Raw genomic sequence first — 18,571 nt, 5'->3', positions numbered from 1 at the left:
AAAGTAAGTGCAAACAAATAATTCTTTCTCTTAGTTATACCGTCTTGCACCATAAACAATTCACGTCACTGTTCCTCATTTATTTTTGCATTTTTGTTACAGCAATTTTCCCGCCTTAATTCAATGTCACAATTAAAACAAGAGGGAGAAATGTGGGGCAGATAAAATTTTAAGAGAGAAAATAGAGGTGGGAAAAAGTACCGGAATAAGCAACATTAAGTAAAATTATATTTAAGAGGGATGACATTAATGATATTTTGACATGGGTATAAAGGAGAGACAATAAATAACTAAAATTCAGCATTAAAGTAGAAAAATATGGCAATAAAAGTGGAGGATCGGACACTTCCCGTGTCTGAATTGTTCAAAAAGTATGACTTAGATGAGATAAGCGAGTTATTGGTAAACTTAAAGAAAGAAGTTTTTACAAGAACAAATGACATTAAGAAGGTAATAGGTTCAAATCCAGAATTAATGATAGAATTTGGTGAGAATGTATTGAACATATATAATTCAAGTAAAGCACTTAGCAGCAGTGTAAATATCGTAATGAACGATATAGAAATGTTTTCAGGTTCTCTTGAAGAGGAGCTATCGGAAATATCGAAGGTAGAACTTCCAAACGAGATTATATGTGATGAAATATTTGATAAGAGTCAAGAATTAATGCAGGAAGAGTACTTGAACATTCTGGAAGAATTTTCAAAGAAAAGGTTTGTTTTGGCTTATGAATTATATTTGAAATTGAGAGAAAATGACATTTACAACAAGGAAAATGATCCCGTGAATATTGCCTCAGAATTAGAGACTAGATTTGGACTTGATTGTTTTAAATATAATTTAGATTTTATAAGAAAAAGTATTGAAAGTCACTGTTATTCGTTTATTCAAAGTTGCTGCGATTTGGATGGAACAGAACTTTCTCAACTTATAATTATTAAATTCCTTTTTGAAAGCGAGGAAAACAATGATTTAGTCATTAATAACAATATCTGCAATAAGTTTAAAGAGGTTATTGAAAATTCCATAACTTTAAGAACAAAAGAGACAAAAGAAGATCTTATTAATATAACGCTTCATACTGACACAGGAAATATAGGATGTGAAGAAAATTATGAGTACTTTATTACTGGAATTCAAACTTTGATTGGCTTTTATGAACTTAGTGCTTCGTTATGCAACGTAATTGAGGAGTTTGAAAATAATAATTGGATTAATAGCGAAGTTAAGGCTAAATTATTTGAGGTTATCAAGGTTAATCGTGCTATTTTTTATGAGAACACTTATTTGAATGAACTTAAGAGGACAATAATTGACAAATTTTCCTCTATTGGAAGCTACAGTAGTAGTGATAATAACGAATTTTCTTACAAAATTCTCATTAAAATATATTCAAATATTTATGACGGAGTTGTTTCAAACAAAAAAAGCATGGAATTTATAAGTAATAACCTATTTCCCATATTATTATCTGATATAGACTACTGTTTAAAGTTGTTTATGAAAAAGAACCAAAAGAATCAACTTTTAAAACTTTTAATTTTCAGTGATGGAAATCAAGGTAATATTAACCAAAAAATTAACAGCAAAAATGATTATAACCAAACTCAGAGTTGCAGTATTAGTGAGTGCATTGATCAAAAAGGTGAATTTCCATCCTGTTTTAATAAAATAGGAGATTTATCTTATTATAATACAGAAACATTCAACTGGCTTTGTTTAAAGAGAAAAGATATTGAATTTGTAACAAATGAGTTGGTAGAAATAAAATTATTTCTGGACAAGGTACTGAATTCCAATGAATTAATTAATAATACTATGTCATATTTATCATATAGTTGTTTCCTTTACAGCATCAATAACTATATCTGTTTCTGTAAAAACCTGCTTTGGTCGTTCTTTAGGTTAAATAATATTAAAAAAACACCAAAATCAGTAAAAAGTAACAATGACAAAAATTTCATGGATGAGTTAAACAACTTTACAAATACTCTTATTCAAGGGAAATGTTTGGATATTATTGAAACGGGATTGCAAAGCTACCTGGGATGCAACAATGAGGAAGAAAATGACAAATTAAAAACTATTAAGGCGAATGTTATGTTTCAATTAGACAATAATTCTGAAGACGATAATAAATTACAGTATTACTCGTTTCAATCGGTTATTTCTAATATTAAATACGAAGAAAGTTTTAATATCAAATGGAAAATATTGCTCGATATCACCTGTGAAATCCTTGTATCTATTGATTATTATGTTAACTTTGAACATTATAACGATGAGATACTTGAAAGTTTTGTTTTACTTGACTCATTGAATACCTTTTTCAAGTTGCATATAGACAAAGAATTAATGAAGACACATCTAGAGAAGTTAAAAAGGCTCGAGATGATAATTTATTCAGTTATTTTGCATTCTGATAAATTAAATGGGAAAACACACGTTTTTCAGTCTATGCTTAGTAATTTTGATGTTAACGATGATTACGAAAAATCAGTAAATTTATCTGAAATAAAAACAAAAATGATTTCTTATTACAGCTTATATAGAACTTGCAACATCAAAAGCAATGGTTTCAATGAAAAAGAAGATAATTATGATATATTTACCACAACTCCACACTCTATTCTAATTGAAATTACTACTGATATTATTCTATTTGGAATGCAGTTACAGTCTAGAATACAAAGAAGTGATTACAATATTGTTTGTAAATATTACCTAGATACATACGTTATTCCCCTTTTATGTGATAATATACAATTCTTTTCAAAGTTGCTGTCACAACATTATTATTACGAGAAAGAGTATAATGGAGATATTAATTTGAACAACTATAGTGAGGATCATGAATGTCTAGATATTGCTATTACTTTAAAAAAGATAATATTTTCTTTGTTTTCTGACTTAACTTGGTGTTCTAATTTTAACATCGATGATATTTCAACTGATGAGGTGATATGCAAAAATAACATTGACAACTACAACGCTTGTCTTGATATTATTGAAAAATCAATGAATAACTGTGATTTTAATGACAATAATACCAATAAATTCAAAGTTTCAAGGGTACTTGATACAATTAAGAATGATGCAATTAATCTCTTAAATGATGTACAAAAAACACACAATTTTGAATCAAATATTGACAAGGACAACACATTACCTAATAGTATGTTTGCTACATTTGTTCAGAGATTTCAGACTAATTCACACACCAGACCATCAAAATATGGCTCTGTATCAAACTTTATTGCCACTGCATATGATAAGGATCTCAAAATTGACATTGATCGCAACTCTATTTCAAAAGAGATAAGAAGCATTAGTTCAAATTTTAATGAAGATGTTTCAAGTACTAACTTCACTTTAGAAAATCAGAGTGATGTTCCAATCATGACCCATTTTTCAGAGTTGTTAAGCAAATACAAAGAAAACGAAACCTCGTTTATTCGAAGTGATTCTAATATTAATAATTTGTTCGCTAGTCAATCTTCTAGTGAGCACAAAACCGGTCAAAGCACTGGAAGTATTCACAACAATCTAAGTGATGATCGTATTTCTGGAATTATGAATATTAATATAAATGGAAAAATCGACACTCGGTCTATTTGGCAGGTATCTAATCTTTTAAAAGAAACAGTTAAAGACAAAGTTTTCGGGCAAAGAGAAGATATGTAATAAGTGTTAACTTTTTTTCTTTTATTATTGAATTCACTCAAAAGATGCTCTTATATTTAAACCTAGATTTTAATTCACTTAGCTCTCATTTTTGCACTTATGAATGTTAAAGTTTGAACGCTTCACGATTTAGATCTTGAATACTTATCTATACAAATAACAAGGCACTTAATTACATCTTCTGCTACAAAGATAGACTAAGTTTCGCCTTTGCATGGTAAAACACTAGAAGCCACAAGATGTATCGATACAATATTAGTAATTTATTTGAAAACTAAATATGGTTACCATAGACAATATCCGACTCTAAATTCGCTTTTTTTGCTATTCAAGCTAATGGCGGTAAAACCATGTATTATAAAATTATTAGATGTCTTGTCGTATGCAGATAATGTATTTTGTAATAACAGAAAAAAGAAATACAAATTGAGGTGTGGGGATTTCGGTCTTTCCATTTGTATGCTTTTTCCCTCCTTTTTTGCATATTGGTGTTTGTTTTTAGTTAGTTTTCTCTTTTTTTTCCTTTACTAGTAATTTAGAAAGGTTGTTTAATATTAAGCGATTTAATCACAAATAACTGGAAAGGTATCAATACACAAGTAGTTTAAGATTGTATGTATTTTTTTAGTCATATGTATTGAATAAATAGTTTTAAAAGGAAATACATATTGTTAAGGTTATTATTGAATATAAATAACGTTTAGATTGGAGTGATAGCAAATAAGGGATAAGAAATATAACTAAAAAAACAGATTTTGTTTCTATCGCAGTATCAAATTAAAATAAGGTATAGACTAAGCAAGGTTATTTCCCCAATTTTTTCACTTTTAATTTGGATAAAGCTTGTTAAGTATCTTAAATTAAACAAATATTATTTTAAATTGAGCAGGTACATTTTTCTCTTTAGTTGACAAGTTAAATTTGAATACAACAGTAATAGTAATAACAATAACAATAGTCAGGCCTTGTCTTGAAAAATCATAATTATTTTGATTGACAAATTAATCTTGTTTGGTTTTATTAAGCATTAAACGTAAAATATTTACTTAAAAATGTTGAATTCGGTTTTGTTAGCAACAGTTTTTAAATTTTTGTTAATATACGAAGTTTATTCAGAAATCACTCAAAGATGCAGCGATTCTCCCGGAAACATTTGTGGCTCAGACTTTAAGCTTTATGTATCAGAATGTGATTTTATAAGGGCAAAGGATTTAAATTCCGACTTAACAATATTGGATATGGAAGATTGTTTTTCAGCAAATGTTAATAATAATGTGACTAACTCGAACTATTCCAGAACACAGGAAGACGCGTTGACAGCGAGTGATTATGCTTTAGATAATATCACTAATAATTCAACCTCTGGATCATCTAATTTAAATGATAGTAGATCACTTAGAGGAAGTGGATTATCTATTATCAATAACTCTGACTCTTACAACGGCACTTCTACAAACCACTATAATGTTAGCGAATTAGGCATTGAATCTGGTACTGTAAAAGATTCGAGTAATTCCGTTACTTATTTAAACTATGAAGAGGTTGAAGATAATGTAGTTTTTAAAGAAATTGAAAAAACAAATTCCAAAATACTTAAAATAGTTGTCGAAAATTTTGACATTTCAAATTTTGTTGTTGGTAATGGAAAATATAACATTAAAACAATATCTAGAGCAATATTAGAACTTATTCTTAAAATAATAAAGAATCATAGATCTAAAATGGGTAAAGATACTGATATTAACAATAAAAAATTACACAGTAACAATAGTGTTGACAGTGACTCAAAAATAACAGTAAATGAAACTAATAATGATGGTGAAATATTAACTAAAGTCTATAGTACTAATATTAATGTTACATTGATGTTTACTGGAAATTATACGGAAAAAGGCCCAGAGATCTATAATCAGTCAAATAATTTATCAGTTGAAGCGAATGATAAGTTTAACGGTTCAAGTATCACTCATTCAAATCAAACTCAAGAAAAGATATACCAAAGGTCGTTAGTTGAATTAAATAACGAACCTAAAATAGAATCAGAGGATCTAATTACTAATGGGTGTACCAGCAATCTCCCGAATAGACCTGAAAATGTTGAATTAGGTTTTTACTGCAATTTTGAAAATAACCTTAATATCACAGAACAAACAAGATCAATAATTGATATTACCAATTTTATACTAGAAAACAATCTTGAAAACAATTTTGGCCTATCAGGAGAGAAAGAAGACTTTTTCACCAATGGAATATTCGACTTTGGAAATTATTTCAGAGGACTTTCTGAAAAAAGTGAAGATAATGAAAGAAACGTTAGTGATGGCAATATTCCAAACTTGGATGATTATAAAGAAGTTGTACTTAATTACAATGAAAATAAAAATAAGAGTGAAATTAACGTTGAAATAGGTGAACTATATGTTTTCTTTAATTTTGAAGGTTTAAAAAAGGATAAAGAGGATTATAACCTTAATTTAAATGTTTTTGATGATAATTATTCAAATAAAACAACACTTCGAATTGCAAATGAGAATGATTATAACGTAACCAATTTGGCAATTAATGAAACTACATGGGATTATCCAGGTGCTTTTGACAGAGTTAGAGGTCAAAACTGTATTGTTAATTGCACTGATACAACTACCGGCTTGTATTGCGCAAGTAATGGCATCACATATAAAAGTATCTGTGAATTCAGAAATGCTCAGTGCAATGACAAGTCTCTGATATTTATCAGTTTTGGTGAGTGCCCTCCTATTGTAATCATGTCATAACTAGTACTGTAATTAAATTTTTTTTTGTAATATGAATTATAAAAAAAAAAAAAAAACGTTAAAGAAAGCCTTAATTAATAATTACTTTATTCTTCCATTTTATAGTTTATTTCTTTAAAATTTCTTGTTTCATTTCAAATGTTTAGATAGACGCAAATAAGTTATCAGTGCTTTCTCGCTATGCTTAAATTTAAATGACTGTTGCAACATGGAATCTTTAAATGTGAATGACTGTTTCAGGCAACAGTTCCCGCCTGTTTCTTTTTTGATCTCGATATAACAATTTACAACTAATTTAGGAGACAATATTCAATTATTTTTCAGAGGGTAAACAAGCTTAGTGTGTTAAAAGAAAGAAAAAGTATAATATGCAAATTTACATATCATATAATACAGAAAGATGATTATAACATGGCTATTGTTGGGTACCTTTTATATTTGAATACTACCTATTTTATGTTATATAGCATTGCAAATATGCCAATAATTATTTTTGATTTATATTAATTAATTTGTGTGATTTTATTGTATATTTAAATATATAAATTCAATAATTATATTGATATTTAACTTTATATTATTAAGGATTAATTAATTATATGAAGATTAAATAATAACAAAGGAAAAAATGGAAAGTTATTTTTCTGAATGCCTAGAAATATGTTTTTGCTCTGGAAAAATACCAAACATATTTTTAAAGTTACTAAAAATATCTCTTAAAGCATCCTTATTTATACCTGAATACGATGGAAAACAGAATAGTGATGAACTTAAAGTAATCATTGAGAAATACACAAAAACAAATAGGACTAGTGAGAATGGATTTAATGATTATACATTATTTAGAATAGTTAATAATTCAATTATTCCGAATCCTTTGTCTATATATTATATTTTGGGAAAACGAATCAGTCAATCAACAGATGTATGTAATTTTAATAATAATTTAATTACATTGTATACCGGTGCATCCACATTAATAAGTAAAATAGGAAAGTACATGCACATTATATTTATATTAGATTTGAGTTCACTATTAATGAATATAGATTACTTTAAGTTTAATGAGTTTTTAGACACTTGGATAAATGGTTTTTTATCAAGCATAGAAAACATACTTAAGGAGGTTAATGAGTTAGTCTGCATGCATAATAATAATAATAGTGACAAATATAAAATAGAAGTTAAGTTTTCATTTCTTTTATTTGGAATTGAAAGTGAAAAATCGTGGTTTCAAATGTTACTTAATGAAGTGAACCTTTTAGATGTAAATAAATCAATTGATTATATAACAGATTATCTCATAAATGAGATTGTTCAATTCATGAATAGTTGGGATAAAGAAAAACAAGGAAAAGTAGCTTTAAATGAGAAACGTTGGGACCTTGAATTTATGGAATATTTAAATTCAATATGTAATTTCTATTCAAATTCCATAGTTATTTTAACAAATGGTGTGATCATATCAAAGATAACAGGAGAGAAAGGCTCATCGATTTTCTCATTGGATACAGAAATTATGAAATATTGTTTAAGATTTGACATTAAATTGCATTTTATTATTATGGAAGAATTAGAGTCAGGATTTGATGATTCTTCTATTGGACAAACTAAATCAATTGATATTTTTAATTTCATTGTTAATTCCAGTAATTCAATGCTGATCAGAACAGACGTAACATTGAACGATTTAAATAAAAGAGAAATAGCTTTGGAATTAGTTTACAGCTCGATAAGTGATCTAAAACCAGTATGTGATATTGAATTCGATAATTTTAACGCTAATAAAGTGGAAGTATTTAAATATAGAATTGAAAAGGAAAAAATTTCTCTTATAGAACTCGTTTTTAACAGGATAAATAATGGATTTAAGTTAATTAATGATGAATTTGAAATGAAATTGCCTGTTTTTGCAATTTCACAATTTACTAAGCTTGTTCGAATTGGGTCTCTAATAAGTAGTTACAATTGTTCAAATGAGTATTGGACCATTACTGTTTTTATTGAAGATAATATGATTTTTAATACAAATGATTTTGAATTAATAAAAAGTAAATTAGAAAGTAAGGATTTTATCAATAGAAATGAGAATTTTACCAATTATAATAAAAAAAATTACTTAATTAAAAAAATATTATATTATATACATAGAATATGTATTCTAGATAATATATTTGAAATAATTTCTGTTGAAAACAGTTTGGGGGAAGATAATTCAATAAAATTAAGCGAGTTATCTTTACCATATATGATTCGTTTAGGTACAAAATTAATTCTTAAGGAAGACAAAAATGTTTTGTTTAAAGATAGTAATGATTTTTTTGCAGCTTCCTGGGACAGTTTTATTCAGGTAATAGGCAATCTAGGATTTAAGCTATTTTATATGAATAATGATTTTAATAGTGAAAATAACAAAAAAATAAATGGTAAAGTGATATACTTCAAAATTACAAACAAACTGGAGCCAATAAATAATAAAAAATTTAAAGATATTAATATTTTGTCGGTGCTTAAATCATGGGAAATTACAAAAAGAATATCAAAATTGAATAAAACTATTCAAATAAACTCTATCAATAACTATATAATTTGGCTAGTAATTGATAGGTTTTCAACAAATAATGATGAAAGTGCCAATTATAAAATTAAAACATCTATAGTTAAATTTGAGCTTTTATTTTATGGTCATAATCCAGATTATTGCAATGATTATTTTGATTTTTTTATTAATAATATAAAAAGTATTGGAACTATTGCAACTAACGACCACACTCTAGGTCTAATACAAATTTCTTTCAAATATAAAAATTTAATTTGTTCTATGTTTGAAAAGCTAATTAAAACAAAGTCTTGGAGTTACCTATTATGGAATGGAAGTAACAATAAACACAACATTAATAAAAACGATGTAAATAATAACTCCAGTATAAATGAAGAAAATAATAGAAAAGATATATTTACGAGCTTTAAAAATCAGGATAATGATTTTAATAATCAAAAAAGTAAGATAGGAGATACGATAAATAACTTTAAGAATAAGAATTACGTTGATAGTATCGGTAATTTGAGTGATGATGATAACAAAAATGCTCACTTCCTAAATGAATTGGAATATTCATCTTTGAATCATAAAATTATATCTATTATTTCTCATTCAAGGGAAATTGATGGTTGGTCGTTATTATTTAAAAACAAGACAAAAAAAGAGTTTTGTTCAAGTTGGTTTAAATTTGTTGATGAAAAAACGAACGATATTTGTTCCAAGTCTGTACTTGTATACGAAATTTCAATAGGATTTGAAAATGAGAGAAATGGAATTAAATTAACCTGTAAATTTTATATGATAAACTCTTTGAATTATTTAAATCAAGATGTTATTAATGCATTATTCTCAAAATATGTAAATATCGTCCAAAATCAGGATAATAAAATTATTCATACAACATCACTTATTGAATATTTATATAAATCAAGTCATCTTAGAAAAAAAGAAGTTACCTATTATCATAATGGAAACAGTATAATAGTACTAAAAAAAGATGATTGTAATGGTTTAAATAACAATAATGGAAAATTATCTATTAATCAGAGCAATGAAAACATCGCTACAATTACAAGTGTATATTATGATAATATGGTCAGTAACTCCAAAAATAAATATTTAATAGGTAAAAAAGTCAAAATTAATAATCACAGTATCAATGAGAGCAATAATCATTCTATAAATGAGGATGACAATGACATCAATAGTACTGGTAAAAATAACAGTGGTAATAATAATGGAAATGATTATAGCGGAAATAATATTAATAATAATAACAAGGATGGCAATAATAAGGAATATATTTCAGAAATAAGCCTATTTAAGTCTTCAAAAATTAATGAAAAAGTACTCGATGAAATCAATGGGAATAAAAATTTATATGATAGCAACTGTGATAATAAATGTTCCAAAAACGAGTATAATGGCTATAATAAGGATATTAATACAAATAATAATGATAATAATATTGCAGAATTAAACAAGACCTCATCAAATTCAACATCATACGAGAATAGTACAAAAGGTGAAATAATAGACTTAAATGAGGCATTTAATTATCAAAAAAATAGGAGAATTATTAAAAACAAATCATTTTATGGTAACAACAATAGAGTTTTGTTGACTATAAGAGATATATCAGCATTGTTTCTAACTTATCATAATTTATTCCAATCAAAATATTTTGATTATCGTCATATCATTGTTGATGATAATGCTGATTTAAACAAAAATTTTATAAATAATTATAAACCACTATATTTAATAGAAATACCATTAATAGAAGTAGGTTGTATTAATTTTGAATCATTTGGTTCATTTTCAAGAAAAAAAGATAGTGAACTTTTAAAAAAATATATTGATGGGGTTTCGGAAAGTTCATTTGAAAAATTTTTATATAAATTATCCAAAGTTATAGATAAATCTGTAAGAGTTCATGACAATGAATGGTATATGATACTTTTTGTTAATGATAATGATTTGTTTAACAACAATGATGAGTCATCATTAAAAGATTATCATCAAAACAGAAAAATAGTAAATGGAGGAGCGAAAACAAGATTTCCGGATTTTATTATAATTACACATATCAAATTGGTTAAATCGAATGTTAGCGGATTAAAAAAATCATTACTAGGCATATATTTTTGTTCTTATAATAACTTACCATACGGAGTTACAAATAAAAAGGATGACTATGATTTGAATGTGGATTATAAAAAAACACTAAAAATAAAGAATTATATCGAATTATTTGTTTCTAGGGTTAAAGATATTTGGAATATAGTTAAGTTTAAGACAATAAGTAGATATTACTTATTAGGTATACCATTATGTGCTGCTGAAATAGCAAAGATACAACGCCATAATGAAATGGACAGCATTAAATATAAAAAAAAGAATTCATTGATTCCTTCAGTAGTTAATTTTAATATTGATTCAAAATATATTGATGATGGAATAATAAATGAGAAATGTGAATATTTAACTTGTAAAATTAACAACATCTTTGTAAATCTCGACAAGTTTAAAAAAGTACTGTTAAATAAATATAGGAGTTATGATAAGAATAGTATATTGGAATTAAATAAATTTGCGATTTATATGGAAACAGAGCTAAAATTTCGTATTAAAAATTTACTAAAGTTAAAATTAATACATTTTGATGATACAGATTTGAGTGATTTTATAATATTTTGTGGGTTGTTACAGTCGTCAAAAGAAAAAAGCGAAAATATAATGATTATAGTATCTTTGATAAATAACAAAAATAATATTAATTTAAATCAGGACGAAAATAAACAATTTTGGATGGAAAATATAAATGGTGAATTGAATGAAAATAAAAATAAAAAACTAAATTGGTTTCATTTTTTAATATCCTATTATTTAATTAATGATTTTAAGAATGATTGTATAGAATTAAAAGTGACATTTTATTCATCACTAGATAAAGAACATAACAATGATAGATTAACAGATGTAGAAAGAGGAGTTGTAGTGAACTGCATTAGAGAGGATTTTATTATAGAGTTTAAGAAGATATTTTTGTCATGGATTATCGATATGACAACAGAACAATCTATTGTTCATAGAAATAACAATATTAACAAGAACAATTTTAATATTATCGAAACATTTTCATTTGTTGGTAGAGATATGCTTCTAGAAGGTTTTTATAACTCAAAAAAAATAGATTGGAAACAAAAAGAATATATATATAGTGATGATGTTAATTTGACAATTAATAACGATAATAATAGTTATTATTCATCTTCAGTAGTATATCATTCGGATATTCAAATTACAATGTTAAAGTCATCAACAAAATACAGCAATTATATGACGTTATTCAATTTGTTGTCTTCTTTATTAGATTACATACCATTAAAAAGGGAACCCAATTTAATTTTGTTGTGGAAGGGTTACAAAATACCGGAGGAAATATTTATTTCAAATATGACAAAATATAAAGATAAAATAAATATGAATTATATTAATGATGTAATAAATCACATGAGGATATTAATAGAAATATTTAAACCTTCAAAAATAATGAATAAAGAAAAATTATTAAAAATAAGAATAAACATTTATTTGCCGTCTTCATTATTATCAGGTAAATACTTGAGCATGAATAAAAGATTTAAATGTAAATTATGTGATTTTAAAATTTGTAAAGGTCAATTTGAAAGCATTATTTCATTTTTATTTTCAATTACACAAAATAGGTTTTTAGACCTATGGAAGGATGCTACATGTGACTTTCTATTACAAAATGTAACAGTATCGAAAAAAGTAAGCTCACTAATAATACCAACACTTATATCGGAAGAGGAATCACTTGCATTGAAAAATAATGATAATAAGCTTAATAGTGAAATATCAATATTATCTTCTATTGAACAGAATAAAGTGTTTGGACCAATATTATCGACAGAAAGCAGTTTATATGAAATACCATATGGTTTAACACCTAATTATTATAAAATTAATTATAATAATATCAAGATTAAAACACAAAGTAAAAAAATAAGTCCACAATACTATGAAAAACCCGGAAAGGTTATATTATGGGATGGCAGTGAAGTTGAAATTCCTATTTATACCTTTTGGCTAAATAAATATGATGAAATTTATGTTGAAATACCTTATGAATTATATGATGTACAATTAATTGATAGTTTATTTAAACTAGACAATAATTTAGTATTTAATGAAAGTAATACAACTAATAATGATTGTTTTAATATAAGCATTAAGAAATTATTTCAAAAAAAGGACTTAGGGAATATGTCAGATAACACATTTATAAATTTGATATATCCTAAATATTGGTTATTATATTCAGAAGATGTAACTACATCGCCAATAAAATTAGGTATAGGTTCATTATTTTTGGTGAAACCTGACTATAAATTAATAGATACAACAAATATTGATGATTCTCACAGTGAAATGAATTATAATTATTACAATAATTATAACTCTTTAATAAAAAAGAAGCAAAAAATAGGTATATCACTATCTTTCTTTGGAAAAAAAAAACCAACAAAAAATACAAGAATTTATTTTTACAAATATTTAAGATTTTCAATTAAAAATTTTTGGCAATTTTGGAAAAGTAATAATAAAAAATCATTAAGTGGAGTGAATATAAATGAATTTCGAGAGTATAAAATAAACAATGACATATCTATTGAAAATGACAATAACTCAAAACAACAGATATCTTTAATATTGAAATTTAATTCAGTCTATCATAATTATATCAGCATTTTTATATGGAATGCTATACAAAATAAAACAATATTATTTAATTGTGAGAGTTTATATGTCATTATTAGAAAAGTACTAACTGAATTTGGAATTGAATTTAATGATAGCGAAAAAGGAATTAATGTTAATATTGATTCTTTATATAGTGACGGTAATAATAATAAACACTCAGAATTGAATAATTGCAAGATGCATATATCACTATTTTCTGGAATAAATGGTTATATATTAAATAAAGAAGATCCATGGGCAGGAGGAGAGAAAATAGGTGGCGAATGTTTGAATTTAGATTCAAAATTAAAAGACTATTTTATAAAGTTAAATAGCGAAGATATTAATAGATTACCTAACAATTTTTGGGACTTTGATAATATTTTAGAATTAATACATATTGAAAAAAGCGATGAAAATATAAGTAACAATAATTCATGGAAAATTATTCGTGGTTGCGATAAAAGAATACTTCAAATTCAAAATAACTTACCGATACATTTATTGTCTGACCAAATAAATATAAAACCAGTGATTTCTAATGCTAAAATAGGCAATAATAATACAGTTTATATGATTCCATGTATTTATGTTGGTGTTGATATAGACTACAAAAACATAGAATTTAATGAAATAAATAAGGAAACACACAACAGTTTTAGGCTAAATTCATTGATAGAATTTATTTTATCATTATTTAATATTGTATTATTAGAATCATTATTAAAATTCAAAATAATTATAGAAAATGATAATAATATAGATAATAGAGTCAACTATTATGATTATTATGGGAAAACAATAGGTGATATACATAAATATAGAGAAAATATGCATAATTGCTTTAAATTAATAATAAAGTATAGAAGCATTCTCAAGAAATATTCAAAAATAAGAGATACGATATATTGTAATACAAAAACATTTATGGATTATTTTTCAACTCCAACAATACAATCAACAAATTCAAAAATTGATGTTACAAAGATAAACAGTGAAAACAATATAAAGATGTATTTACCTTCATGGAGTATAAAAAATATATTAATGAAACTAAAAAGAGAATTAGAGATTTTTAATGAAATTCAAGTCAAAAAAAATGAACATTTGTTTAAATGTGTTGTTTCAGGCTATACATTAATAATACACGACAATAAAGATATAGACATTATGAATGAAGTAATACATGATAATAATGACACTAATGGAGAAAATTCAAATTGTTATATTCAGATAAAATATTCAAATAGCAATTTGAATGATGAGAAAACATTAGTAAATGAACACGGCTGGCACATATTACATTATAAATCAAAGTTAAGTTATATTAATTTAGATAATATTAGTGAAAATGAAATAGAAAATTGGTTAGATTTACTATACAAAAATGATAACAATGATGATAAAATTGATAATAATTATGATAGTGATTTTAAAATATTCGAATCAATTTTCAATTTTTCAGGAGGAAAACAAAGACCATGTATTGCATTTCATATTCATTCAAATGATGATAAAGGATTATTAAATAACGTATTATTTATTGATGTGAACCCAGATAATATATTATTTATTGGATGGGATATACCATTATTCATTAAAGAGAGAATAAATACATTAATAAAGGAGTATTTTTACACTACTTCAATAAAAGTAATATGGTACTTTCAATTAATAATATGGAATAATTATTATAAGCTACATGATAAAAAGTGCATTGTTATGTTTGATTTATCATCTTTAATATATTATGATAAAAGAATAAAGTCATCTGTAGATGGAGAAAATGATTTTAATAATATTAATATAGAACAAGTAAAAATGGTGAATGATAATCCGAAAATATGTGGAATACCACTGAAAATATTAAGTAAAATATTGAATATGAATGGAAGAGATGAGTATAGTGTCAGTAATTACTTTAAGTTACCAAAAGATTTATATATCAAAGAAAAAACGTTAATATTTAAAATAAACAGGATAAAAGTAGAAGACATTATAATCCCAAATATAGAAATGGGAAAAGTATTAGATTTTGATGTAGACAATAATATAATAGACAATAATAACTTATTGAATTATCCATCAACATTAAATTTGGTAATAAAATTAAATTCAATAAAATTAATGAAAAGATGGTGTGATTATTATTTAAAATATCATTTATGGATGAATGTATTTCAATTTATTTTGGATAACTTTTCTGTAAGAATACCTAGTGAATTTTCAAGTGTATATAGAACAAGTATTATATCTCAAGTAAGTAAGAGCAATATATTGTTTAGATATCAACAAATAATAAATTTTTTAAAAAAAAATATAGAAAACTATCAAATAAATTGCAATAAGCTCTTTTATTTGAATAAAAAATTCAAGAATAACTTAAAATCTAATAATATTGGTAAACTAGTATATTACAGTATATTAGTATACCTTCAAAATTCACATAATAATTTAAAGAGTTACATTAACAATGTAATAAATAATGAGTATGATCATAATTTATTATTGCATCCAGATAAGGATAAGGCAATATTATTATTATCAAATAACAATAGAGAAATAAAAAATAATAATATAAATTATTGCAAACTTTGTTCTTTATATCCAGAAAATACATCATTGAGACTATTATTAATTACTTTGTTTAAATTTTCATTGGATATTATAAATATGACATTAATGAAAAAAAATAACAATTTTTGTATTAATAAAGATAAAAAAGTAGATGAAATAGAAGGTATTCATAAGAAAAGAGAAGAAGAAATGTTAATAAATAAAACATGGTATAAAAGGTCGTTAATTTATTATAATTCACTTGAGAATAAATCAAGATTATGTTTATTTTCAGAAGAGATTGAAAATTTTTCATATATTAATAGCTATAACAAATCAAGATATCATATAAAATATATAATTAAAGAATTAATATCAAAAATAAACGATTATTTAAAAGAAATGAATTTTATAAGACTAAATTATTCATATAATAGCAATAATATGGGAAATTACCAAAAATACTCAAATGAAAATGATTATCAAATATCAATATTAAAAAGTATATTGAATGGATTAAAAATAGAGTTTAATAACGATGAATTCAATGTTTCAGATTACGACGTCGAATTAACAAGTGATATTGATGATGGTGTATATTTAAATATGATAGACATAGTGGATAATAATATTTCAATACCTCTTTGTTTGATGATTAAAATATTTAATGAAAAGGTAAGAATTATATACATATTAAGTAGTTGTTATAATATTGATGATAATGGTGTAATAAATAATTCATTGGTAAATACTATGTTAAATTATATGGAAATATTGAATTTTAGAAGAATAATATATGATTTCATTATCAATAAGACAATAATATTGTTATTTAATATATGGAATTCAAGAGATAGTATATATTTGAGTAATAATTATAACAATATAGTAAATATTAATATTAATACTTACAATAATAAAAGTATTTCAAAAAGACATCTAAGCAATTTAATAGATCGATTCATAGATTCAATATATTGGATAAGTAACTTATATAAAAACATTGAAATACCAAATAATGAATTAATAATGCCATTATACAAAATAAATGTTAGATCAGAATTAAGATTGACACATAATCAAATAATAACGATACAAAATAATATTTTAATTAGTAATGAAATATTGGAAGATTATAGCTTTAGAATAATATCAGTACCTAATACAAATAATATTGTATTTATATTATTCGAATTAATAGATAAAAACGGCTTAATAGGTATCTTAACCGATAATGAATGTGATGATTGCTATAACTGTGAAAATGATAATGATTATCAAATATTATGTTTTGAATTACCAGATAATTTTGTTTTATCCTCATACAATACAAAAAAGAATAAAAAAAAAGATGCTAATGAACATAATAAAATAAATTTATTAGGATATGAAAATGTTAAGAATGAGGTAATTGGGTTATTAGAAAGGGTACATGAATATATAAACAGAGAAAAAGAAATACAACTAATGAAAATATATAGTCTTAACTATAACAAAAAGAGTGTAGATAATATTATAAATAATTACTTTTCGAAAACTTTAGCTATAGAAAGGAATTACATCAATTCATTACCTATATTAAAAATAAAAGTACCTGATAAAAAACAAATTGAAACAATATTATTCACCAACAATATTATTAATAAAGCAATATATACATATTATAAATATTGGGAAAAAAAGAGGATATTAAAGTTTAGTAGTTTTGTATTCAATAGTAAAAATGACAATAAAATTCAAAACAGAGTAATATCAATATTATTATTTTCGTCTCCATCTTCAACAAATAGTTCATCCCAATTAAACAAATTACACAGTAATTACAATAACGGTACTTTGGTATTAATAAATATGTATACGAAATTCGTCGTGATGAGCGAATACAATAGATTAGATTGGATATTTGAAGATATAAAATTTACATATATGGACGAAGTCAATGTAAGAAAATATTTTTTAATTAAGAATAATAATGATATAAGTGATAATAAGTATTCTTTTGAAAAAACAAAAGATAAAATTAGAGAAATAACAAATAAGATATTCAATACTTTGATATTAAAATCATTTGAACATTTTTTAGTTGAAAATACTGTTATTTTCTGACAATATAGTTGAAATTACTATAATTGAAATATTTACCAATAATATTATTAATTTCATCAATACTAATATTTTTGATTTGATTAAGCTTCTCATTAACATCAATATAACGTTTATTAATGGTAATATCTCTTCCTATTTC

General features: G+C 24.5%; 3 protein-coding genes across 3 annotated transcripts; all 3 read left to right on the top strand.

Moving 5' to 3' along the window:
- Positions 1-318: 318 nt before the first annotated feature.
- On the top strand, positions 319-3,684 carry FG379_000092 (uncharacterized protein; the record flags this gene model as incomplete). The annotated part of the gene is made up of 1 exon (XM_067326637.1): positions 319-3,684. One exon carries the CDS (start codon positions 319-321, stop codon positions 3,682-3,684), a length of 3,366 nt encoding a protein of 1,121 aa, XP_067183046.1.
- Positions 3,685-4,736: 1,052 nt separating this feature from the next.
- On the top strand, positions 4,737-6,458 carry FG379_000091 (uncharacterized protein; the record flags this gene model as incomplete). The annotated part of the gene is made up of 1 exon (XM_067326636.1): positions 4,737-6,458. One exon carries the CDS (start codon positions 4,737-4,739, stop codon positions 6,456-6,458), a length of 1,722 nt encoding a protein of 573 aa, XP_067183045.1.
- Positions 6,459-7,086: 628 nt separating this feature from the next.
- FG379_000089 (uncharacterized protein) lies at positions 7,087-18,432 on the top strand (the record flags this gene model as incomplete). Its single annotated transcript, XM_067326633.1, has 1 exon — positions 7,087-18,432. The coding sequence occupies one exon, from the start codon at positions 7,087-7,089 to the stop codon at positions 18,430-18,432; it is 11,346 nt and encodes a 3,781-aa protein (XP_067183043.1).
- Positions 18,433-18,571: the final 139 nt, after the last annotated feature.

The sequence above is a fragment of the Cryptosporidium bovis genome, assembly GCF_009768925.1.
Source record: "Cryptosporidium bovis isolate 45015 chromosome Unknown contig_1, whole genome shotgun sequence".
NCBI classification, from domain to species: domain Eukaryota; phylum Apicomplexa; class Conoidasida; order Eucoccidiorida; family Cryptosporidiidae; genus Cryptosporidium; species Cryptosporidium bovis.
The sequence above is the reverse complement of the archived record's forward strand: the minus strand, read 5'-3'. Positions and strand labels throughout refer to the sequence as shown.